The following is a 26,901-nucleotide window of genomic DNA, read 5'->3' as shown; positions in this document are numbered from 1 at the left end:
ATGCTGAATCCACCCCAGTATTTAGCTTGGTACTTATTCTATCGGTCTCTTTTTGCCGAACTACTAAGTTACGGGTACGTAAACACACACACACACACACACACACACACACACACACACACACACACACACACACACACATGCACACACATACACACACACGCACACACACACACACGCATACTCACACACGCATATACACACATATACGACGAGCTTCGTTCACTTTCCGTCTATGGAACCCACTCCCAAGGCTTGGGAAGTATACCAGCTTAGTAAATCATGAAAAAAAATGGCATCTATATTTGGAAGCACTTATCAATGTGAGCAACTATTTTCCAAATTGAAGTAAATTAAGAAGAATTTCAGACCAAGATTAACTGATAATCATCTTGAGAATATCTTGCTCTTAGCATCAACAAGTTTGAAGCCTAATATTGAGAAGCTTTCAAGGAACAAAAAACATCAAATTTTCCATTGATTTTTTGACTGCTATACATTTTAAAGATTTTTTTAAACAAATGATTCCGACGGTGTCCTAAATTGAATAAATGATGTTTTTCCATTACTACATTCATCTGTGGTTAATACAAATTATTTTAAAGTATAATCAACACTCATGATTAAATTTTAGCTTGTGTTATTTTCCACAATTATTCTTTTATAGCCTTCATCATTAATACTCGATCCGGCTCGTGGAGGCAAAGAAGTTGCTGACCCTTGGTGTAAACTCTGCATAAGAAGTAGACAATTGCCATATATATATATATATATATATATATATATATATATATATATATATATATATATATATATATATATATATATATATGATTAGCTATATTTTTGAATAGAATTTATTTTCGATAATTCCAAATGATTTTAATCGATTTAAATTTCCTTTCTATTTGAAAATTAGTTATGAAACACGTGTAATCTTTTTATTATATTTATCTTATGATATTTACTTTACTTTATATTATACTAATTTATTGTGCTTTTAATTATTAATTTTTCTATATGTGATAGTGGATTTTCATCGATGAGTTCTTGAAACTTGGTTATTTTCCCTAAAACTATATATCTTATATATATATATATATATATATATATATATATATGTGTGTGTGTGTGTGTGTGTGTGTGTGTGTGTGTGTGAGTGTGTGTGAGTAAAAATAAATACAAAAAAAGGGTTTTGTATGATCGTGTATAGAGGAATATATTATTTTATTTAAAAGAGTTCCAGCTCTGTCTGTTTTTTATGTTTTATTTATATTCTTGTGAAATTAATGTGGGATATAGAATATGGAATATATAATATATAATATAAAAATGGATGGTACAATGAAATGAAGTATTGAATCTCTTATTGAATATATGGAATATGTCTTATTGAATATATGAAATATTGAGTGTTCAATAGAAAGGATTAAATATATAAAGGCGAATACGTATTTTCAATACCTTGTGATATTTCATCATGGTCGGTATCTGACAGACTATATACACACACACACGTGTGTGTCTTTCCTTTCCCGAGCGTCCAGTAACACAATCTGTATCACGTCCTCACGTTGTTGTTTTTTGTTGTTGTTTTTTTGTCTTTTTCCTTTTTTGAACTATATATATATATACATATACACACACGCGTGTGTGTGTCTTTAAGAAAATAGCATTCAGGTTAACAACTTACTGCTTACATATCTCAATCAATAAGAGGATCAATTTATGGACTTTAGTGATGACCTTGTCGGAAATATCGACACGTCATGAGAAGATTTTCAATATATTGAAACGTAATGAGTCTAATTTTTAAACTCGTCCCGGTTTTGTGGGTTTTGCTGTTATTTAGACTGGGAGCAGCTGCAATCCATTCCAAAGATCAAGATAGACAGAGATCTTTCTCGCTGATGCTCTGTGCTCTACATGGACTTAGGAAGAAAAAGGTGTGGTTTGAGGAAGATTTGAGGGTTATCTCCAACTCAGTGAGTGACATGTAAAATTTCTCTCGTTGGTTTGTGGAGTTTGATTTTTCTTGTTTCCGTTGATAAAAGGGTTGGAAATCTACTGTTTCCGGTGAAGTAGCAGGTCTTTCTTCTTTTAGAGTTGCATTATATATGTAAACATGCTTTCACGTTTTATGCCATTATGGATAATTTATATCACGGGTAAAAAACCAAAAAATTGAAGGAGGGGGTTAGCCTGTTAAATTAACCATTGTACTTGATTTCTGAAGAATGAAAATAAAATTGAGTTCAGTGAGTTTGAACTCTGAACGTAAATTGCTCGTAACAAATCCCGCAAGGGTAGGACGATTTTTGTCTACCTTCGATATATATTGTGCTTTTAAACGCAGCACGCCCATAAGAGATGCTATCATTGGATGAATATCGCAGTAAATCTGCTTTTAGCGAAATATTTACATTAAGTATGATATATAGATCTCTATTTTAATCTCATACTATTTCTGCTGCATATAACAGATTTTTATTCAGCAAGACGGCTGTTCGCAACACCAGTTATTGTCCATTCTTTGGTTGGCTGAGATTACGTGTTACTGACAATACCTAACAAAGCAGAAATGCGCATCTAGTATTCTCACCAATCGCTGCTAGGATGATTTTCCTCTGCCTCTGATACATACTGTGTTTCTAAATACGACACGTCCATAAAAATCTATTTCCAGATTTACTGCAGTGAATTTGTGGTTCACAATGTGTTTACAGTATGATACACAGATGGCTGTTTTTATCTAATACTGCTTCTGTTGCACGTAGCAGATTATCAAGTGGTATGGACACACGCAAAGACACGCACACGTACACGCGCACGTACAGGCACACGTACAGGCACACGCACACACACACACACACACACACACACACACACACACACACACACACACACACACACGTACACATACACACACGCACACACACGCACACACGCAGACATAGGCACACACACATATGATGGGCTTCTACACAGTTTCTGTCCATCAAATTCACTCACAAGGCAGTGGTTGACCCAGGACTATGGTAGAAGACAGTTACCCACGGTGCTGCGCAGTGGGACTGAGCGCGAAATCACATGACTGCAAAGTGAACTTCTTAAGCACATAGTTATATCCGCGCCTCTGTATATAAGAGTAGCTTGTTTACGTGTAGATAAATTAAGGTCGGGCCATAGTTAGAGTGAGTGGCTTGTTGAAGTGATTTATCGCCGTCCTCCAAGAAATCCTCTTTTTGCCTGAAGCCGGCAACTTGCAACTGTTTAAATTCAACGTTAACCATATCAGTCTTCAACGGTATCACTCTCACCGGCCTTGAGGGGCTGCGAAGGGGATGGGCTCATTACTTTCCTCCTGACATAACTATTATGATACCTCATTCATCAATGAAGAAAAAGTATTTGATCACACTAGAGTGGAAGCTTTACACAAGACACAGTCATTTGAAATAGTAGACCTGTAGTTCTCGAACGGTACACTGCGGTGCACTGTTATGCCCCAAGAGATATCTCGGTACATCGCAGTTTTTTTTAAATATTAAAATTTAATTCTTTTGGAAAATCTATACTCATGACCGAACATCTTGAAAAACATGTTAGTCATAATTTTGCTGCATAATGTTTTTAAAAAGTATTAATAAAAAGACGTAAGCAAAGATTTCTACATTTTTTTCCTTCAATTTTTTAACTTAAAAGCATATTTTTAAAACAACCTCCATGTGAAATACGTCAGTAATTTTTTTGTTAGATTTTCAGTGCGTCACGAAATCAAAAAGATTGAGAAGCAAAACGGTAAACAGTTCTTTAAAAGTTGTTTTCAATTTCTAGTTTAAAATTTTACCATTTAGTTGCTGTCGCAAAGTAAATTCAGTACCAAATTTTATTAAGTTGTCTATGGTTTAGGTTAAGTTAAAGTCAGTCACTAGCCTACGCGTCCATTATCCTGGTCTCTGTGGCGTTTAAGTGAACTGGACTACAAGATTTACCCTTGAACGGGAGGTCAGTCTGTCGCAAGGTTAACTCCGCAGCTGTCACTGCTGCTCATTTTTATCCGAGTTAACTGGAGAAAAGTCAAATGATGTTCTTGCTCAAGAAGACAACGCGCTGCACTGTCTGAGAATGGAAACCCTAACCTAACGATCGGATGTTTGACACCCAAGCCACTACACAACGCACCTTCATGTTTAAGATAAAGAACGGGTGAAACAGTAACAGTAGTATATGAGACGCTACGGCACCACCGGTTCGATGCTGACTTGTTTGACATTAGACCTTTTAATGTTTCTCTCTTTCTTTCTCTCCTTCTCGCCCCTTTCTGTTCATATTTCTCTTTAAGTGTATGAGGAGAGAGAAAGTGTTTATACCAATTGTGTTTAATCAATAAACTATAATATTTCTCTCCTTCTCCGTCTCCCTCTCCCTCTCGATTTGTGTATATGCATATTTCTGCGCGCGCAATTGTGTATGCTTGTGTTTGTCTCCGTTGCCAAAAAGTACGATCGCCAAAGCAGATTGACTGCCCAGTCGGCCGTGCCAAATCGTCTGCGTCCAAACAGCTGCGCCCAGCCTTCTCATTCCGGCAACAAGAGAACGTAGCAACGAAATATGATTACAAACTGAAATCCAGGTCAGTAGAATTGATTGATCGATCAATGTGTTGTGAACATTATTAGCGGCTTCTATATAATCTCTACCTGATTGTAATATTAACTAAATCTAGCAGGCAGAATCGTTAGCACGCCGGGCAAAATCCTTAGCAGCATTTCCTTCATCATTACGTTCTGAGTTCAAATTCTGTCACGGTCAACATTGCATTTCATCCTTTCGTGGTCGATAAAATAATTGCCAGTTGAGTACTGGGGTCCACGTAATCGCCTATCCTCTTCCCGGAATTGCTGGTCTTGTGCCAAAATTTGAAACCAACATTAACCAAATCTCCCTCAAATTACATAAAATCTTCAAAAAGGGACCCAATGGATAGCATACATAGCTCGAGACATTTAATGTGTCCAACACGCTCAAGCCCCACCCCATACTAACCACTATCCCTAGTCTTTATACGAAGTCCTTATATGAAGAATGAACGTAATTCGATGAAACAAAAGATACGTTAACCATACATGTCTCCTCAATAAGTTGCTCATTGATTTTTGCATCTACCCTGTTCCAAAGTTTACACATCACATTAGCTACATCAATGCTAATGCCATAATCCCATAAATATTTTAACTATATTTCAGATATAATTCTCAACACTATCATATGATATTTATCTGTCATTTTAAATTTAATATTTTATTAATATTATTATAGTAGCATTCTTGTCTTTTAAGTCTCATGCTAAGTCGCCATACAGATAATGGCTCCTATTCATTTAATGAAAAGTGAGGATAAAAAAAAAAGAAAAAGAAAACGGACAGATTCCGTAAATACTGAAACTGTAGGAAAATGTGTCTTTCAGAGAATTGACTACAAAAAATTCAACGACGTTAAACGAGATTTAGTGTATCAGCCTTTTCTTTCTTCCTTCCTTTATTTTTTTCTTACTTACTTTCTTTCTTTCTTTCTTTCAGTCGTTTGAGCGTCGCTCAAAATGCCCATCAGTTCTTTATATTCTGTGTTGAAATCTCGCGAAGGTCAGCTCTGTCTTCCATCCTTTCGGGGTTGATGAAATAAGGTATCAGCCAAATAAGTACCAGGATCGATTTAACTGACTCATCCCTCTCCCAAATTTTCTGGCCTGTATATCCCTTCATATCACACCACGTCACATCATACTATACTATTCTAAATTATAATTGGTCCTCTGTCGGTTACGACGACGAGTGTTCCAGTTGATTCAATCAACAGAACAGCCTGTTCTTGAAATTAACGGGTAAGTAGCTGAGCACTCCACAGACACACGTACCCTTAATGTAGCTCTCAGGGAGATCCGGCGTGACACAGAATGGGACAAGGCTGGCCCTTTGAATTACATCTAAACTTATTTTCGCAAGCTGAGTGGACTGGATCAACGTGAAATAAGCTGCCTTGCCACGACACAACGCCACGTCATATTAGTTACAAATTTTGGCACAAGGCCAGCAAGTTTAGTGGAGGAAGTCGATTACATCGACCCCAGTGTTTAACTGGTACTTAATTTACGACCCCGAAAGGATGAAGGGCAAAGTCGACTTCGGTGGAATTTGAACTCAGAATATAAAGATGGGCATATTCTCCGGTTAGGCATATTCCCCGGAGCAGTAATGATTCAGCCTGTTTGCCAGCTTAGCCCTGACAATATTAATAAGAACAGCAACGATACCAACCGGAAGCACTCTTATCTCATTTTGCAATGGCACAGATCCACACAGAGTTCATTTAAAAATAAATATTTAACATAGCGAAATATATTTAGTAAACGTGACACAAACGTTTAAAAAGTTTTCCAACGCAACAATAATGGCATTAAAAACACCTGTATAGAATTATTTATCTACCATCACTCACGACCTTCACCTACTATAGTAATGTTCTTGTATGTTTCTCCGTCACAACATATGAATGAGAAAGGAAGGGGTGATAGATGAATAAGGAGGGAAGGGATGATAGCAAACTTGGTAGTGGGATGATGAAATACTACGGTGAAAAAATCAAACAACGTTTCAACTGTGTGAGTATATGTATGTGTATGTAAAAGGGAGGAGTGCGCATGTGTATGTGTGCAATGGAAGTGGGATGGTGAACATTCAAAGCTGAAGAGTAAAATCAAACAGCGTTTCAACTCTGTGTGAGTATATGTGTATGTGTGTGCGTGTACAAGGGAAGTATGTAAATGTCTGTGTGTGAACCAGCATTCTTTCAGTAACAAACGATGATCGATGTCACATCTCAAAAGACAAACCACTAGATAGCATTGACAAGTGTATTAATTTGAATTATCATCAATATTCTATCTTTTGGCCTTATCTATATATAAAATATTAGAATTAGCCGTCATTTTTGACGGCACGGGGCTAGCTAGTGTATCAATAATTCAAGAAACAGTCTTGATGAAGGAACCCTGGACACACAGCATTCCGAATTATATTCAAATCACAAAGAAAAATCGTTATATGGTGGGAGTGGTCTTACAACATACAGAAATAGTTGCATTCAGTATAGCTATCGTAAACGATATTCGTAAAACAATAGGGAAATACAGGTTGTCAAAATTTTAAAAGATCCATATAAAAGTACACTAATACACTTCCGCACACATCCTCTTTCTCTCTCTCATATATATGATACATATACAAATAAAAAATATATAAATATATGTATGTGTGTGTGTGTATATATATATATATATATATATATATATATATATATATATATACATATGTATGTATGTATGTATGTATGTATGTATGTATGTATGTATGGGAGACGATGTGTGCATAAGTGTATAAATGTACTTAGCGTTTCGTCCTTCTGACGATGATTTGGAGTACTTAAATTTAGGATTATCCTACCCTTGGATTACGCTATCCTTTGAATTCGCTTGGAGCCCGTCGTCTTTGTACCTTTGATTATATATATGTATGTATATATATATATATATATATATATATATATATATATATATATATATATATATATATATATATATACATATATAAAAGATAATAAGAGTGAAAAAACTACAGAAGGCTTGTGTTACATGGTTAAAGTATATATTTAAATTATGTCAGAAAAATGTTAGAAAAATGTTAGAAAATCTTTTTGGTATATAAACATTGTATTTTGAGAAATAAAGGTTTCCTTATTTAATCTAATCTGTGTTGGTGTTTTAATAGCACCAGACGTAGATGCACTCTGCACCGCCAGCAGATTGCATACCCAGAATACCGAATGATACCTTTTAGTGATCATATTGAGAAATGCTCAAAACAAATGCTATCACAATTTATAATCTTTCCTTTCTATCAATGTGCCATTAAAACACCAACACAGATTAGATTAAATAAGGAAACCTTTTTCATTCAAAAATACAAACTCAAACTTAACCATTGCTAACACATTTAAATAAGGAAATTCATCACCCCACTGAGAAAAAAGGGAAAAAAATATAGAACAAAACCATGGTAAATTAATCAAATTCTACCACCTCCTAGATTTCGATTATCTCCCCTATACCGGAAGAAATCCCTAATTACCTCCCCCTATCTAGAACTCTTCTTTTTCAGACAGGAGCGAACACATTACAATGAAGTAGAGAAATTTGAAAAGATAACACGAAACCGGTTATTTCTCAAAATACAATGTTTATATACCAAAAAGATTTTCTAACATTTTTCTAACATTTTTCTGACATAATTTAAATATATACTTTAACCATGTAACACAAGCCTTCTGTAGTTTTTTTCACTCTTATTATCTTTTATACATCCAACCACGTGCTTTCACATACCAACTTTCTCACCTATATACATATATATATATATATACATACATACATACACATACATACATACATACATATATACATACATACATACATACATACATACATACATACATACATACATACATACATACATATATAAAAACCGTTGGAAAACCGATTGTAGCAGTGACTCGATCAAATCCTAGGGATATCTGAAGGAGGTATTTTTATATTCCGAAATATTATATCAGACTATGGATGATTAAATTATAACAGTTATTATAGTCCATTGCTGTGCCATTCAAAACATTATTTTTCATATATATATATATATATATATATATATATATATATATATATATATATATATATATATATATATATGTATATATTTGGGTGGCTAATTGGCAATTTTACAACCTAAAGGCAGAAATATATTCGTCACTAAAGTGACAAAGGGCACTAATCAGCATCAGTGTTGCTAGAAATAAGAGTCAGAACACCTCAATAGCCACAGAAAGCACTATCTTAATGACTGACAAGGGAGGCAAGGTCCCTACAACAGCAGATATAATCAGATCATCGATGGCTTCGCATTTTGATGCTTACGCATCTTAATTCCCATCGGTGGCTTTCACCGCACCTAGGGTTAAACTCACCTCGCCTTGTCAGTTTACAAGATTTCCATTGAAATTATATGCAGATTTCATAAACGGTAAAAGTGAAAATTATATATAATATGGGTTGCTAACTCGCAATTTTACAACCTAAACGCAGAAATACATACGTCAGTAAAGTGAGAAAGAGCACTGACAAGCTCCAGTATGGCTAGAAATAAGAGCTAAAACAACTCAATAGCCACAGAAAGCACTATTTTAATGAATGACAAAGTGGTATATATCATTTGCTGGTAACACGGTTTTAGAGAATCTTAAATTTATTGCTGGTTATAAGAAAGTTTTAATGGTCATCCTTTGCTTGGAGAAGTCCGAATTTTGCTTTTGTACGAGTTTCAACACGGTAAAAATGCATCTCGAACACCTTCAAGCTGTTACATATAGGATAGGAACTTGCGCTACAAGAACAACAAGAAGATGGTTCAACTAATTTTGATCTGGAGATACGTACCGGAATAATGGGCACCATGGACGCCCTCCATCAGTGGTCAATCATGAAACATTGAATCATGTTGTGAAGGCTAATCCTAGGACTCATGTTCGAGTTTTTGCCAGAAATTTGAAGGTTTTGAAACCATTCGTAGAGTGTCATCTAGCAGCGATTACTAAAATGAGAAAAATGGACAATTTTTTTCCATATGAATTAAGCGCTGCAACAGTCAGTTCTTTTCTTCTTGCGCGAAATGAATGTGTCCTATATGACAACATTAAAAGATATTTGCAGTGGTCATATTCCAAAGAGTCACCTGAGTATGTTTCAAAAACCCTCTTTACACTCACAAAATGTTATTATTACTGTTTGGTGGTATTGTCAAGGTATCATCCATTATTCGTTTCTGCAGCCAGAGGAAACAGTAACATACCAATCACATTACCAGCAAATTGAGGAAATGATTTCCAAATTTGCCAGGAATCATCTAGCATTGCTAATCAGACGAAGGACTATACTTTTGCATGATAATGTCAGACCTCACATAGTAAACCAGACTAAAGCAAAATGCAGCAGCTTAATTACGAAATATTGGATCATCCACCATATTTTCCAGCCTTATCACTATCAGATTATAATTTATTTCGCCGTCTTGAGCTTTTCCTCCGTGACAAAAGATATGCAAACAAAAAACGTAATGATAGCATCTGAACAAGGAAAAGAAAAGATACAGAGTTCCTGAAAATAGATACCAAGCGCAAAAAATATTAACTTGTACGAAAAAAAAACTCAACAATGAGAGATGGGGGTGAATAAAAAAATATTACTAAATATAATGACACTTCCTAAGAAAAACTTTAAAGGAGAGATGTAGGGAATTAGTAATAATGGTACACCCCTCCCACTTGACGAATGGAATAACCTAGTCACTATAAGTAAAGAGAAGTATGTGAAGTACGAGAGTACATAGTAGGCGGTTAGAGATAGTCGTGTCTTTACTAGTTTTACCAAGTATACTGTATACCAAAGTGAGTGTTATATCAATCCAACATTTTTAAGGATTATAATAGGAGCCTCTTTTGTTTAAAAAATAATTTGATTATGAATACAGATATTTGGAATAGTTCAAATATGTTTTGGACATATTTGACCTGTACAAAGGCTATATTCACAGATAAAATGCCGTGGAGAACCTTTTCATGCTTCCGGCAATAGGTGTTGAAAAACATCAACTGTCATTTCAAGGTGAATGCTCTCAGCAGAATGTGAATGCATTTCTCGCTCGTTGACATCCACCAACACTGTGTACTGCAAGAGATACAACTTTGAAATGACTTCGGAAATATTTATTTCTGTAGTAGATCCGCATCAAAACATGAAGTGACCACATACGACAGGCGTCGGCCCCGGCTACACAAAATGTAAAGAGCGCGTGAAAGCAGTGTCGCGAATAAACAAACATTTATATATAGATTTCTTTTTTGGAGTTTATTTTATTTCTTAAATTATAAAAGTTATATACAAAGAAACAGGAATAAAAGAGAGATAAGAAAGGAAAAGAAAGAAAAATAATGTGGGTGGCTGGTCGGTAAAGCAGTAGAAGATAGAGGGAGAGGGGGCGATGAGCCACATGCTCCGAACAAATGGTGCGATCAGAAGCGCCCCACGGTAATTACCGCGTATACGAAGGGGTGTTGAAAAATTTCTGGCTTTAAAGGTATCGTGAAAGGCCTGGCTGGAGGCCCAACCTTTCGAGTTTTTTTTTCTTTACACAACTTAGAAAAACTGAAGGACTGCTGCAGTAAGTGTTTGAATCTGAGAGGGGAATATTTTGAATAAAATCATAATTAACTGATCCTCCTGTATCTTCTTTTACCCAAAGCCAGGAATTTTTCAATATCCTTTCGTAAATATTTTTTACTGATTCACTTTTAAGCGACCATTCGAAGTAGGACAACCTAATAAACACAATACGATACCAGAACACATTATCTCATATTTCAATGTAAAACAGAGGGAGCCTGTATGGGTTACTTATCTTGTTAGAATTGCCCTTAAAACGAAATGACACATTGGATAATTGATACACTCTGGAGTTATCACGATTAGAACACTTTTGATTGTAGGTTTGCTCTTAGGGATAAACGACAACAACAACTACTACTACTACTACTACTACTACTACTACAACAACAACGACAAACACCAAGACTATACACCTTAATTAATCTCTTCAACAAAACCCGTCACAATCATCTCCAGATGTTTGTGACTGGTTTTTAAATAAAATGTTTGTTTTACGTGAAAGTGATTAAAAAAGAAACAATAACGCATAAATGAAAAAAAAAAAAAAATAATAATAATGTTAATGTTTTCTTTCAGTATTGTTGTTGTTGCTGTTATACTATCGTTGATGTGAGTGTTGGTGTTTTGATGAAAGTGAAGAAAAATTTCCAATCGTCTATTTACCTATATTAGCCAAATCTATTTTCGGAACAATAAAACAAATCTATCTATCTATCTATCTATCTATCTATCTATCTATCTATCTATCTATCTATTTATTTATTTGCTTATCATTCAATCTATTTATCGAGCTTTGCAACAATCAAACAACCACATAAACAACCAATCAGTCTGCTTTACGTACGTACGTACGTATTATGTATATACCTCTCACTCACTCAATCTATCTATCTATCTATCTATCTATCTATCTGTCAATTTGTCTGTCTGTCTGTCTGTCTGTCTGTCAAGTTTGTCTGCCGATATAAAATCAAGAGGTATGAATAAAAGAGTAGACAGGGGTGTACAAAGCTCGAAGAACGGGTGCTTTTTTTTTCATATACCATATTATATAGTTTGAAAGAATTAAAAACAGATTAAGGTAAGTCTTAGCATTTTTCAAGTCAAATATTTTCACCTCTTAATCGATTCTTTCACCCCTTTCCTTTTATGGCACATCTACCCAGGCCCCCTTTGTTTTCATTCTTCCAAAATCGACAAAATAATGTATCAGTGAAATACCGAGGATCAATATAATTTCCTGCACCCTCTTCTAAAATGTTGGTTTTGTATCTATGCGAGAAAATAAATGTGTAATACTGTATACATTCGAAACAATATTTATGTAAGATATCTTTTTATTATAGCCACACAGGGCTAAATACAGAAAATGGACAAATTACAAAGTAGAGCTTTTCTTGGGGGGGGGGGATAATTTCGATCAAAAAGGATCGCGGGAAGAAAAAAAAAAACAAAAAAAAACGTGGGTGGGGGTGGGGGTGGGGCGATCAATAGGGATCGTGTATCACAGTCGATGTAAAAAACGGGGAACAGATTAGGTTTATCCGTGGAGAGAAAAGCCTACGGAAAAGACCACGGTCACCTCAGGCTTTTTTTTTTAAAGGTACATGAAAGTAAGTACCTTCTCTCTTTTTGTCTCTTTTTGTTACAAGTCTATGCTTAAAATGGTGTCGTCTTTCATTCTTACCATTCTTGCCACATTTACCCATTTTTTATTGAAACTTTCATTCGACAACACTTTCCTCTCTATCCTCATCCTCCTTTTCAAGTGGTACTTGAAAAAGTTGACGAGGGACTGACCAGAGAGGAAAGTGTTTGTTTGTAGACCTTTCAAACGCGTCCACCACACGCATTCTTTTGCCATAGCTATCAGTGTTACAAAAACCGTTTTTCCTTCCCGTTTAAAGGAAGGTGGCGGAACAATATTCACGATAGACTCGGCTGATAAGTGGGCTCGTCCCACACGCGACAACAGCCGTTCGACGAAGGTCCACAGCTCTGAAATATCTGGACACTGCACGAGTGCGTGCAGAACGGTTTCGTCGCTCTGACCGCATCTCGGGCAGGTCGGTCCGGTGGTTTTCGAACCGTGTCTGTAGATTTTCTCTCGAACTGGTAGTGCGTCTCGATAGCATTGCCAAGCCAGGGATCTCTGGAAATTATCCATAGGTCCCGGCCCGAACGTCGTCTTGAAAAGGCGGGTTAGGAATTTCTCGTCGACACCCAGGTTTGCCCCGAGAGTGTCGTCAGACCTCCCCTCCACTAGTCCTCTATAGAACGCATTGGTCGTTTGGAAGTTGCACAAGTTTGATCCCGGACGGCAGAGCTGTTGTAGAGCTTGGCGACACTCGCGGTGCCAATCGCCCAGTTTCGGTCTCTTCCTGATCCATGTTTGCAGTTCGGTGAGTGAGACGAGCTGCGGGAAGGCGTGCCTCACAAACGGCGCCCACACCTGTTCACTGTCGTCAATGAAGTTCCAGAGATGCCGCAGTCTCAGCGCATGTCTGCGCATCATTAACCACGGCATCCCCAGTCCTCCACGTAACGGTTGTTGACAGCAAATGGATCGCCTCACCATCGGAACGCCACCCTTCCACAGAAAGCGGAAAAGTATGCTTTCTAGTTTCGTGATGGTGGCATCGGGACAAGGCACGACGGTCAGGCGGTAATCGATGACTGATGCGATATAAACATTAGCCACCTCCGCCCGGCCTTTTAGAGATAACTTTCTCTCAGCCCCTGTTTGGCTGAGTTTGATCACTCTACTGGTGATCTCGTCCCAGTTCTTATCCATTTGGAGGTCCGGACTGAATCAGACCCCGAGCAGTTTAACCGGTCCGTCCGTCCAGCGTCCCACTACGGAGTCACTGTTGGACGGTATGGGCTTGCTTCTCCAGGTGCCGAGTAACAAACCCACTGACTTTTCCGGGTTAATTTTTGCTCCTGTCACCGTTTCGTATTCTTTAAGTGTTTCGCCTAGCATCTCGACGTGCTTTTCGCTCGACACTATGACGGTGACATCGTCCGCATATGCAGACACGCTCGTCCCGCAACCCAGCTCTCATGGGATACCCCTCAGTGTCGCCAGCTTCCGCAGTAGTGGTTCGAGCGTCAATACATACAGAAGCGCCGACAGGGGACATCCCTGACGGACCGAACGCGTGATGTCGAACAGTTTTGACAGGTGACCGTTTACCCGAATTACCGATCGGATGCCGCTATACAAGGCAGCGATCCAACCGCGGAAGACGGGACCAAAGCCAGCTGCCCTGAGGACGGCCGCCAGGTATCGATGGTCGACCCTATCGAAGGCTTTAGATTGATCTAAATTGATCAGCGCCCCACCCATGCCAGGATCCTTAACTACCCTGTCCATGATGTAGCGCATGAGGTGGAGGTTGTCATGGATACTTCTGCCCGGCACGGCGCATGTTTGCGCCCTGTCGACCAGTTTATCGATGACAAGCGCCAACCTCTCGGCTATTACTTTGGCCAAAATTTTCAAATCTGCGTTGAGCAGAGTGATGGGCCTGAAATTATCTATAAAATTCCCTTTGTTTGGGTCTTTCTTCAGCAATGTCACTGCACCTCGGCTCACGAAACCGGGAATTCTCCCGTTTTGTTGCCAGTTGCAGTAGACTGATGCCAAGAGGTCGCCAAACAAGTCTGGCATTTGACAATACAGCTCGTAGGGTAGACCATCCAATCCAGGCGACTTATCCCTCGCGCAGCCCGCCATAGCATCCCTTACTTCAGCAGCTGTGATGGGACCCTCACAACACTCTGCCTCTCCCGCCGAGAGCCGCGGCAGGCCGGTCAGGTAGGCAGTGAAGTCCATCCTGCGTTCCGACCCACCGCTCGCACCGAACAGTCGAGAAAAGTGCTGTTGAAAGGCCCCACACATCCTTTCGGGTTCGAGCAAACTACATCCCTGTTCATCGATTAGAGACCGAATGGTGGCTCTGTTACCGCGTTGCGCCTCCGCCACCCGGGCTTCTCGCGCAGCTTCGATCCCTTCGTTCCTTAAGGCACGCATTTTAGCTCTGACGACGCAACCTTCGTGTTTGGCGTTGAGGTGTTGGTCGAGGTGTAAGTCTCCCTCTACTCTATTTCGATCTATCGCTAGTTCTTTACTAAACCTAATAGATTCCGATTTAATTGCCATTTTCAGGGCAAACCACCAGCGGTTGTTAACGATGGTTCCTAAGATAGATAGATAGATATACCGAATGATGTCATCAAATCCTTCTTGGCCAAAGTTCCATTTACCATGGTGAATGGAAAAGAAGCACCTTTTAGGTGCTGTCAATAGCGTACTTGGCACTTCATCATGTCTGAAAAGAGGTGAAAATGTATTCAGATTTCAAAAACGATATCCAAAAGTTGAAGTTACAAAAAAAAAAAAAATAAAGAAACAGCACAAAAAGCAAAAAACATAAAGCATTACGATAAAAATATTTATTCGTGTCACTTCAAATAGAATTGGAAAGGATTGAAATAAATTGGTGGGGAACGAACGAATTTATCTGACAACTGTATATTTCGTTCATCACATCCCTTTACATTCTGAGATCAAATCTTGCCAAGTTCATTTTGCCTTCTATGCTTTCAAATTCGTTAAATTAAATACATTTGATATCCTTTTAGGATCAAATGTTTGGGATTAAATTTCGGAACGATTGTACATTTGCATCAATAAAATGGTTCTGTTATCTTTTACTTGTTTCAGTCACTGGACTACGGTCCTTCTGGGCTAATGCCTTGAAAGGTTTTAGTCGAGAAAATCGAACCAAGTGTTAATTATCTTTTATCGTCTTCGAAAGAATGAAAGGCAAACTCGACTTCGGTGGAATTTGAACTCAGAACGTAAAAAGCCAGAAGGAATGCCTCTAAGCATTTTGTCCAACTCTACCAGTTCGGTGTCCAACAAGGCTCGATAATGAAAATAAAATTACAGGTAGCCGTCACAAGCGAGCTTTCTCTAATTTTTTCGGTGTCTGTGCAGTCAAGAGGAGACATAGGCACGTTCTCTACCTTTACCCCACTGATTCATCAGAACATCCAAGACGTAACTGTTGAAGGAAGACAGTAGCACCAGTATTCGGCTAGTAATCTATACAACCGAAGAGACAGAAGCAATATTAAATGAAGTGTTTTGCACAAGGACACCACACATCGCCCTGTCCTGAAATTGAATCTACAATCTAATGATCATAAACCAAAAATCTTAACCACAAGGCTATACGTCTTAGCTCATGGTAATGAAAGCTCCTGAAAAACTTGGACACCTCTAAGAGGTCACTCGACTTACTAGAAATAGCAGCCGTATAGTTATAGGAATAGGGGGTCAATTGAAAAGTCGTTAGAGAGTCAAACAGAATCCCTTTCGGATCTTTTTTAAAACGGGGGCCACATTTTTCATTAACGAAACACTTTGAAACTTGGAACACTGGTAGAATGTGTCATATAAAACATCTTTTTCTCTTAGTTTTCTTAAAAAAAAAGAAATCCATAAATTATTCCATGTTAAAGTTGTCATATTTCTGTAATTTCAACCAATCACTGACGTCCATTCAGCCGATATACATTAAGTGCCGACTACATAAACAAACGATTCTGAAACAATTAACCCTAACCCTAACCCTAACCCTAGGGTTAGGGTTAGGGTTAGGGTTAGGGTTAAGGTTAGGGTTAAAGCAAACTTAAAATGAAAAAAGCAAATAAAACGAAGGTATGGAGATTAAATACGCTTTACATCGCTTAATGAGCCAAAGGAGTAAAGGTAAACAACCGAATACTTGTCAGTGATTGGTTGAAATTATCGAAATAAGACAATTTTTTACATGAAATAAATTCGAATACAAAAATATTTTTCTGTTCTATAACACAAAATAGATAAGTATACGAAGTTTGAAAGTCTTTCGGTACCAAAAACACTACGTAAAACATTAATGAAAAATGTGGCCCCCGTTTTAAAAAAGATCCTCCCTTTCTAGATCTTTGCACCTTGAGTTCAAATCTCGCCGATGTCAGCTTTACCTTTCATCCTTTCAGAATCGATAAATAAAATACCAGTCGATTCTTCTCTCCCTCTCCTTCACTCACTTACTCACTCACTCATTCACTCACTCACTCACTCTCAGCTACTACCTAGCACTGAGAAATATTGCGAGGAACCACTTATCGCGTTCCTATTTCCAGAAACGGCGAAGGATTGAGCGAGGGGCCCGAAACATCTTCACATAGAGAAGAACTGATATGGGACAGACTGATATATTGTAATAACTGAGATAGAGAAGATCTAGATATACTATTTTCGAAAATATGACTTCGTCGTCAACGCAGGAACGCTTTTTGATCACAGATCTGACCAATCAGGAAAAAACACCACAATCATATAACTCCAGGGATTTTGTAGAGATAGCAGTGAAGACTGCTATTAGTTAATCTTGGATGTGTTGTAACACACGTCTCTCCAAGCTATAACCTTCAAGAATAGCAGAACTGTACTTAGCCGAAGAATGAAACAGCCTTCGGTATATGTGTGCCAGTTGTATCAATATAATACATATATGAATTAGTGTCTTTAATAAAACACACATATACAGATCTGTGGCCTTAATGTAACACTTATATGAAGTAAAGTAAAGGTAAAGTTTCGTTCTCGAGTCATGCCAACTCATAAGGATCGGTTTCAGGTTTCCATGGCGTATAAATTCCCGACCTGGATGGGACGCCAGTCTGTCGCAGGATTACTCATTTTTGTCAGCTGAGTGGACTGGAGCAACATGAAATGAAGTGTTTTGTTAAAGAACACAACGCGTCGCCCGATCCAAGAATTGAAACCACAATCTTACGATCACGAGTCCAACAAGCTAACCACTAAGCCACGCGCCTCTCCTGTAACACTTATATGTAGATTTATGTCCTCAAAGTACCCATATATATTACTGGCCTAGTGCAAGCCGGCGAGCTGGCAGAATCTTTAGCACGCTGCACGAAATGCTTAGCGGTATTTCGGCCGTCGCTACGTTCTGAGTTCAAATTCCACCGAGGTCGACTTTGCCTTTCATCCTTTCGGGATCGATAAATTGAGTACCAGTGAAATACTGGGGTTGACGTAATCAACTTGTCTCCTCCCCACAAATTTCAGGCCTTGTGCCTATAGTAGAAAAGAATATTACTGGCCTAGTGTGACATATAGATAGCTGTCCTCAATACAGCACAAGCATGTTTGTTGTAATCTGAATATACGAGGAGGTGCTGAAAGTTCCTGGCTTTAAGGGTTTCGCGAAAAGTTCCTGGCCTTAAGCGTATCACCTAGTTGGAGGCCCTACCTTCCGGCTTCTTTTATAGGGCTTAGAAAAACTGAAGAACCGCTGTAATAAGTGTGTGAATCTGAGAGGTGAATATGTTGAATAAAATCATAATTTACTGACCCTACAGAACTTTTCAGTACCCTCTCGTAAGATGAGTATATTGGTTTGCGTTCTTAATACAGTACACTAATGTGGATTAGTGCTTTCAACACACAACACACACACACACACACACACACACACACACACACACACACACACACAGTTTGTCATGTCAAAGCAGCACATTGAGATATTTGTTATGACGCGTCTATCCTTTCTGACGAGATGAAAAAGAAAAAAAAAGAAAACAAAAACAAAGCCAGGACTGTTAAAAACCATCTTTGGGTAAACTTCGTACATGTTAAGGGGTTTCTCTCTCCTGGATACCCCTGGTTCAGCGGAAAAGCAAAGCCGTTACTCCTGAGAGAGATAACTTGGCTCAATGTTTGCCAACTCTGTCAGTAACGCCTGACTAAAAAACCTCAATGAAGTACCACTCTATTCGTAGGTTTGATGGATGACCGTTGATTCATTGTTGAGGACCACCAGCATTGTTAACAGATAATGTTTTTAGCCTTATCAAGACGTCCATCTACCCTTTACAATCCGAGATGTAACACTAGAGTGACGTTGCCGGGTTACTCATCGACCATCTGACCGGGTTGTGCTGGTTTCTAAAGTTATCAACAACAAATAATTTCCTTTCTGACCTGACATATTCATCTGAATTATTGTCCTCAATACCATATGCGCATTGGTTAGTGGCTACATTATAGCTTATGGATTTAGTGGCCTTAGTGCGACAAGTACACTGATTTAGCGGTCTTATAAAGACACGTGTATTAAGATTAGTGCCGGCCTGAATGTAATACATTCTTTTATTTGTTTCAGTCATTTGACTGCAGCCATGCTGGAGCACCGCCTTTAGTCGAACAAATACCCTAACCACTAAGCCACGCGCTTTCACTCAAGGTCCTTATATTTACTTAATTTTTCAAATAATTTTACAAAAGTGTTGCTGTCTGCTGGCATTGGCATATCTATGAGCAGACGTGTTTTGTCAACGTGATTTTTCACCAAAATATCTAGTCTACTGGCCTGTATAGCATGATCGGTTTGGATACTAAAGTCCCAAAGAATGGTGACCCCTTTATTTTCACCTATTTTGGTGAGCTTATGTTCCCATCAGTTCTTCTCACATGGGAGTCCAAACTCACGGGATATGATTCAGTGCATATACTGGCCAACTCTATCGCGGCGAATAATGTATTCATTTCAGGGGTACGAAGGGGTACTGAAAAGTTCCTGGCTTTAACGGAATCTTGAAGGGCCTAGTTGAGGGCCTAACCTTCCGAGTTCTTTTAGAGGGCTTTAGAAAAACCGAAGAACCGCTACTATAAGTGTGTGAATGTGAGAGGGGAATAGGCTGGATAAGATCATAATTAACTGCTCCTCTTGTATTTACTTTTATCCAAAGTCAGGAACTTTCCAGCACTCCCTCGTCTGTTTCCATCAGTTCCTCTCATATGGGAGTCCAGACTTATGGCATACGTGCCAGTGCATATATACCGGCCAAGTCTATCATGACAAATAATGTATTCATTTGAAGCTAGCACAGAACTAGCATAGAATTGTTTTCCTGGTTGCACAACAAAAGTGGCAGGCAGGGTCTGCACCATTTTAAAGAATGTTTGCTTGGTAGTATCTGGCGACTGGCGATATGGAATAGAGGGCTTCATTATAGCAGCTCGGCTGCTATATGTTGTTGGCACTCCGTCGCTTACGACGTCGGGGATTCCAGTTGATCCGATCAATGGAATAGCCTGCTCGTGAAATTAACGTGCAAGTGGCTGAGCACTCCACAGACACGTGTACCCTTAACATAGTTCTCGGGGATATTCAGTGTGACACAGTGTGATAAGGCTGACCCTTTGAATTACAGGCACAACAGAAACAGAAAGTAAGAGTGAGAGAAAGTTGTGGTGAAAGAGTACAGCAGAGTTCACCACCATCCCCTGCTGGAGCCTCGTGGAGCTTTAGGTGTTTTCGCTCAATAAACACTCACAACGCCCGGTCTGGGAATCGAAACCGCGATCCTATGACCGCGAGTCCGCTGCCCTAACCACTGGGCCATTGCGCCGCCATCCGGCTGCTATAATGGAGCTGCTATAATGAACCCACACCTGATGTTATTCAGTGCGTTTAAGAGTGAGATCAGTGCCATGCAAAAGAGTAATGGTAAGAGGGAGTCACCTTGAAAGATGCCTCGTTTGATGTTTGTGGTGTTAGATTGTCTCATCCCATTACATTGGTTTAGAAGGAGACATGTGTTTCACTTGGTCATGCTACCTTATAATAATTTGGAGACGACAAGAGAGATCTTATATATCTCAAGGACCTTGAGTAGCCAATTATGTGGGATACTATCAAACAATTTCTTGTAATCTATTCATGTCATACTCAGGTTCTTTTAGTGCCGGCAATTCTCTACAATCCTTTTATTTATGAGTAATTGATCTTTGCAGCCATAAGAATTCCTTTTATAGCCATTCTGAGCTTGTGGAAGGATAGAGTTCTGTTAGTATGGATGTAAGGAACTTGTAGATGGTGTTGAGACATGTGATTGGTCGGTAATTCTTTGGATTTTTTGTGTCTTCAGTTTTTGGTGGAGGGTATGTTGTTCCTTCAGTCAGTCAGGCTGGTATTTGCTCTGGGTTCTGGATAACATCAGAGATGCAGCGAAATTTTGGTGGAGAGTGAAGTGATGCCCCTTCAGTACATTTGCTGAAAGGTGGGTGAATGTAGCAAAAATGGCCCGTGTGAGTGGACCTACTCTAATAATGCGCCTGTAGACTGATAAATTTGAGGAGAAGTGTACCCTTCCCGGGTACCGTCGAAGTGTCCAGTCGTTCAGGATTGGTTGGGTGCCTGAACCAACCCTGGGTGGTCATTCCCCATTGGGGAAATTTCATTGTTGGATTTTTCTTGTTTAATGTTTATTGTTATTGTTTTCTTAACTGTTTACTCGCCTACTGTATTGTCCCCTATATGTCAGCCAATAAATGAAATAATAATAATAATAATAATAATAATAATAATAATAATAATAATAATAATAGCCTTTTTTTTCTTCATGATCTCTGACAACTATATCTGGCCAATTGGCCTTAATTTCTCTATCTGTGTGTAATGATTTTTCTCTGTCTATTTCTTTTGCATTTAGTTTAGTCCAGTATTTACTATGTAGGGGCTTTTCTTGCCATCGTTTTATCATGGTCCGTTGCTGTTCTAGTTTTAGTTTGGATTTCATTTGTTTTATAGCTTTTGTTGTTTCTTCTTCTTCTTCGTATTTGTTAGGTAGTATGATTTCTTGTTTGTATTTGTCAGCTTCCTTAAATACTGAAAACAGTTTTTTGTTTTGCTCGTGTTTTGTGGCTATTTGTATTAGTTTTCCTTGCTTCTGGAGTAGGTATTTTTGCAGTCTTATGGTGGTTATTTTATAATAGTTTTCAAGCTGTATAAGACCCCTACCACCTTCTATACATTGTATATATAGCCTTTCTATGTCAGATTTTGGATGGTGCATCCTAGATCCTGTCATTATTTTTCTTGGTTTCCTGTCTATTTTGGTTAGTTCATATAGTGAGTGCCCAGTTAAGGATATTGTAGCTGTAACTTATAACTGGCACGGCTAAAGTGTTAATACCTATTATCTTGTTTTTAGCATTGAGCTCTGTTTTCAGTATTGATTTAACTCGCCTATAGTATTCTTTCTTTATTTTCTCTTTCATTTGTGTGTGTTGTATCCTATATAGTTCATTGATACCTAAATATTTGTATGTCTGGCTTTGGTCTAATTCTCTTATTTCATTGGCTTTATCTAGTGTGATGTTGCTACTCTTAACTAGTTTTCCTCTTATCAGGGTTGCTTTGGCACATTTTTCTAATCCAAATTTCATATCTATTTCTTTGGTAAATCCATGTACTGTCTGTAGTAGTGTTTCCAGCTGTTTATCATTTGTAGCGTATTATTATTATTATTATTATTATTATTATTATTATTATTATTATTATTATTATTATTATTATTATTCGCTACCACCATTCCTACAAGAAATATTTCTGTGTCATTTCTATAATAGCTATAAACACTAACGCCACTAGGTCTAACACCACCATCAGCACCATTTTTAGGAACTCTTCTAGAATTATAAGAACCTGCACAACCAATGCTATTTGGAAAAAAAACTGCAACCACCACCACCACCAGTATCATCATCATCATCATCATCATCATCATCGTCATCATCATCACTACTAGGAAAATACTACATACTACACCACTGTTACCTCCACTATTATAGCTTACGTTTCTTTCTTTCTCTGTTCCAGATGACGATGTTTGTTATTTTATCCCTGACACTACTTGCAACTATGCACCATGTCCTTGTATCAAGTAAGTAGAACTTTAATAAAGCCTGTTGTCTTGTTTCTATTTGTTGCTGTAATTTATATTTCAGCGTTTAATCAGAGGATATAGGCTAGGGCTTTTGGCCCTTTTCAGAGTCAAGGGCTCTAAAGAAGAAACCTGTGAAACGCTTGTATCCACTGATGAAACCGAGTCAAATACTTAACTGGAGCTTTATTCTATCGACCCCGGAGGGATGAAAGATAAAGTTGACATTGACAAGATTTGAACTCAGAACATATCAAGTATCGCAGTGCATTTTTTCATATGCTCTGACGATTCAGCGATTTCTCGAATGTTGGATTCCCTAATGATCATACTTCAGAATTTGATATTTATTGAAAGTATCGATATAAGCGCAGGCATGGTTGTGTGTTAACAACTTTGGTTCCCAACCATATGTTTTTGGATTCAGTCTCACTGCGTGGAACTTTGGACGAGTGTCTTCTACAATAACCAACTAAAGCCTTGTGAGTGAATTTGGCGGACGGTGTTCTAATTCGTGTTGTACGAACGAAATTATATTTAGATAATTTCTCGTAACAATGTCTGAAACTCTCGGACCTTGAATCACTCAGTTACTTCTGCTAAATATTAATAAAAATATACATATACTCATATTTTGAGTTCCATTCTTCCTGTTTGCGCCAACTTACCTATATATATACACACACACACATATGTGTGTGTGTGTGTGTGTCTGTCTGGCTTTGTATTTGTGTCTGTCACCCCTCACCGTTTGACAACCAGTGTTGCTCCCCCACTTCTGCTCCTGATCAGAGATGCACATATTTCCAGCCACCAAGCGACATGCTCAACTGGTTAAGTTTAAGCAACTGACAAGCAAATATGTGATATTGAGTAGAATACTTGATATAATGATATTTCTGCTTCAGCAACTCAGCGCTGATTTTTTTTGTCTGAAATATAATGGAATATAGGTCAGTTTCAAGACATTGATGTCCAGATTACAAAAGCGAAGTTTGAAGGGAATAGTATTCATTTCCTTTGATTTCTAGATAAAAGCAAATAGAGAATAACAGTTATTGACCACAAAGACAAGAACAAAAATGCTACACACTGTAATGGATTATCCATGTGTTGGAAGAGATTCTTTGGGGTTTGGATAAATGTTACAGAAACAAAATTTGAAGGCAATATTAGCCATTTTTCATACTCTTTAGGAATTAGCAAATAGAAAATAACAGTTGCTACTCAAGAACAAAAATCATGTTGTATAAAGTCCATTTTGTTTTCGAAGCAAAGCATACTTTTTCTGAGATGAAAACAAACTTTGTTTAGTGAGGAGCATCGCATTTACTGGGGGTAAAATTCAACAATTCGAGACTAATAAGGCTGTTACAATCCTTGTTTGAAATATGTCACTTCACTTCCGACATTAATACCCAAAAGCAGTGTTTCTCAACCATTTTTTAACTGTGAGCCATCTTTGATTTCTATTTTACTCGGATCGACTCCTTTAGCCGTTCGATGAACTAAAAAAAGTCATCTTTCATCATTTATTTGTTTCAGTCATTAGACTGCGGCCATGCTGGGGCACCACCTTGAAGAATTTTTAGTCGAATGAATCAACCCCAGTACTTTATTTTTTTAAAGTCTGGTACCTATTCTATCGGGTTCTTTTGCCGACCCGTTAAGTTATGGGGACGTAAACACACCAACATCGGTTGTCGAGTGGTGGTCGGGGAAAACACACACACATACACACACACATGACTGGCTTATTTCAGTTTTGTTCTACCAGACGAACTCACAAGGCTTTGGTTCGGCTCGAGGGTACAGTAGAAGACACTAGTCCTAGGTGCCACGCAGTGAGAGTGAATCCGAAACCATGTGGTTGGGAAGCTGGCTTATTACCATACAGCCACGCCATATTATACTTTTATAATTAAATATTAATAGGAATTGTATAAAAAAATTTGTTAAGATATTTTGTGAATTGTAGAAGTATGACAAATTTATTGCAAATTAACTTTAACAACAAAGTCTTATATGAACCTCGGTTGGGAACCACTGACTTAAAGGCACGAATGTCTCGCATCATGATAATGTCCATCCTGTGTGTCAACTAACAACCACCCCCACCGCTACAATCTTCCAAAGCCTGTCTTTATGACTTAGAAATACCAAAACAGAATCAGCAGTACAATGGACAAAATGGAGGTGGTTTGGAAGAACCGGTATTGCTCTTTTGTACTGCTTTTAGCTCCCTCCTTTTGCCTTCTGTATTCATCCTTCAAGGTTGATCGATAACAAAGATGTAACCATTATGTACTGTAAAAACTGTTCCTTTCCTCCCCCCATCTCCATCCCAACCTGCAAAACTACTACTACTACTTCCACCACCACCACCACCACTACTACTACTTGTCCTTTTAAATATGAGTTTTTTCTTTCTCTTTCAGCTACTACATGTGAAGACAGACCCTTTATAGCTGACGTGAAAAATGATAGTATATATTACATGCGTAACTCTTCCAGTATTGTGGAGCTGTCTTGCAGAAAAAACGAAAAGTTTGTCGAAGCCGTACAAAGTTGTATTAGCTTAAGCGATGGTAAGCATTGGCCATTTGTTCAATGTCTCTTTTGTACCGTTTCGTAACTGGAATTTCGTAAAAATTATAAACGAGTACTAAGTCATCGTATTTTATATTCCATATTTCCGTCAACTCTTATTGTTGACAACCAATCAAAGTTTGTTCATATCCAATATCAATACACGATCAGTTTCAATTTAAGATCTCTGTCCATGTACTGCGGGAAAAGTCCCAGATCCGTTGTAGAAATATAATGTAGAACAAGCAATGTACTTGATCCTGAGTAAACAGACAGAGGACAAGCAATGTCCTTGTGATAGATTGCAGAATATTCAATACTCATATTCCGTTGTAGAAAGACGGCATAATTGTCATATCTTGTGATAGAAAAACTGTCCTTTTGTGGTCGTATAACCTACCCGAGAGAAACAAATAACTTGTTACTTATGTTTGAAGAAAAGTGAGGTCACTGATTAGCAGAGTCGTATAGATAGGCGAAGGAAACAAACGGAGAGCTATAGGAGTAGATGTGAGAAAATGTGAGAAACATAAGAAAATGTATGGGAATTGGAGTGCTAGGGAATAGAAGGCGTGTTAGAGAATATGTAAGAGAAATGGAGAAACACTCAGTGAGTTGGGAAGTATAAGAGTGATGTTAGGAAAAATGGCTTTTACGTGATATTGCGAGAGTTTCGTTCAAACTCTCTGTAAATCTGTGCCTCACAATCTCCGATGAGATTATATTGCATCATATTATATTGCTACAACTACATCCCAAAGATACGAGTTACCTTTTAGTACTAAATGTTTCTGTCTTGATCAGTTGCTTATCTTTGAAGATTAAGACCTATTTACATTCAAGTACTGCTGCAAAACAAACAAATATTCTAAGCTTAAACTCTCAACCTCAATCAGGACGTCATCAATCATGAAGAAGGAACCCCTCCCTGGATTCCTTCCACTGCTGTCTGTCTCTGGCCAGTTGTTGCCCCAATGACCCCAAGTAGCCAGTGAGATCATCTTGCCATCTTGTCTTTGGTCGGCCTCTTGATAATGTCCATTGTCTTGGTGTCTATTCCGTCAACCTGATTGTCCAGCCGTTGTCTTTCAGTCGCGTGATGTTGTTAGCCCATCTATATTTGTTATCCTTGATGGTTCTTATGATGTAGTTGACTCTCGCGTGCT

General features: G+C 38.2%; 1 protein-coding gene across 1 annotated transcript in view; it reads left to right on the top strand.

The window, feature by feature from the left end:
- The first annotated feature begins 12,295 nt into the window (after positions 1-12,295).
- The window catches only part of LOC106878487 (uncharacterized), a 68,710-nt gene continuing 54,104 nt past the window's right edge, over positions 12,296-26,901 (top strand). The window contains exons 1-3 of the mRNA XM_089364170.1: positions 12,296-12,410; positions 23,083-23,146; positions 25,585-25,734. Coding sequence (XP_089220296.1) covers positions 23,083-23,146; positions 25,585-25,734 — 214 coding nt within the window. The 5' untranslated portion in view covers positions 12,296-12,410. The remainder of the gene's footprint in view (positions 12,411-23,082; positions 23,147-25,584; positions 25,735-26,901) is intronic.

The sequence above is a fragment of the Octopus bimaculoides genome, chromosome 16 (genome assembly GCF_046866305.1).
Source record: "Octopus bimaculoides isolate indiv1 chromosome 16, ASM4686630v1, whole genome shotgun sequence".
Taxonomy (NCBI): Eukaryota; Metazoa; Mollusca; class Cephalopoda; order Octopoda; family Octopodidae; genus Octopus; species Octopus bimaculoides.
Note: the sequence above shows the minus strand (reverse complement) of the source record. Positions and strands in the feature narration are given on the sequence as shown.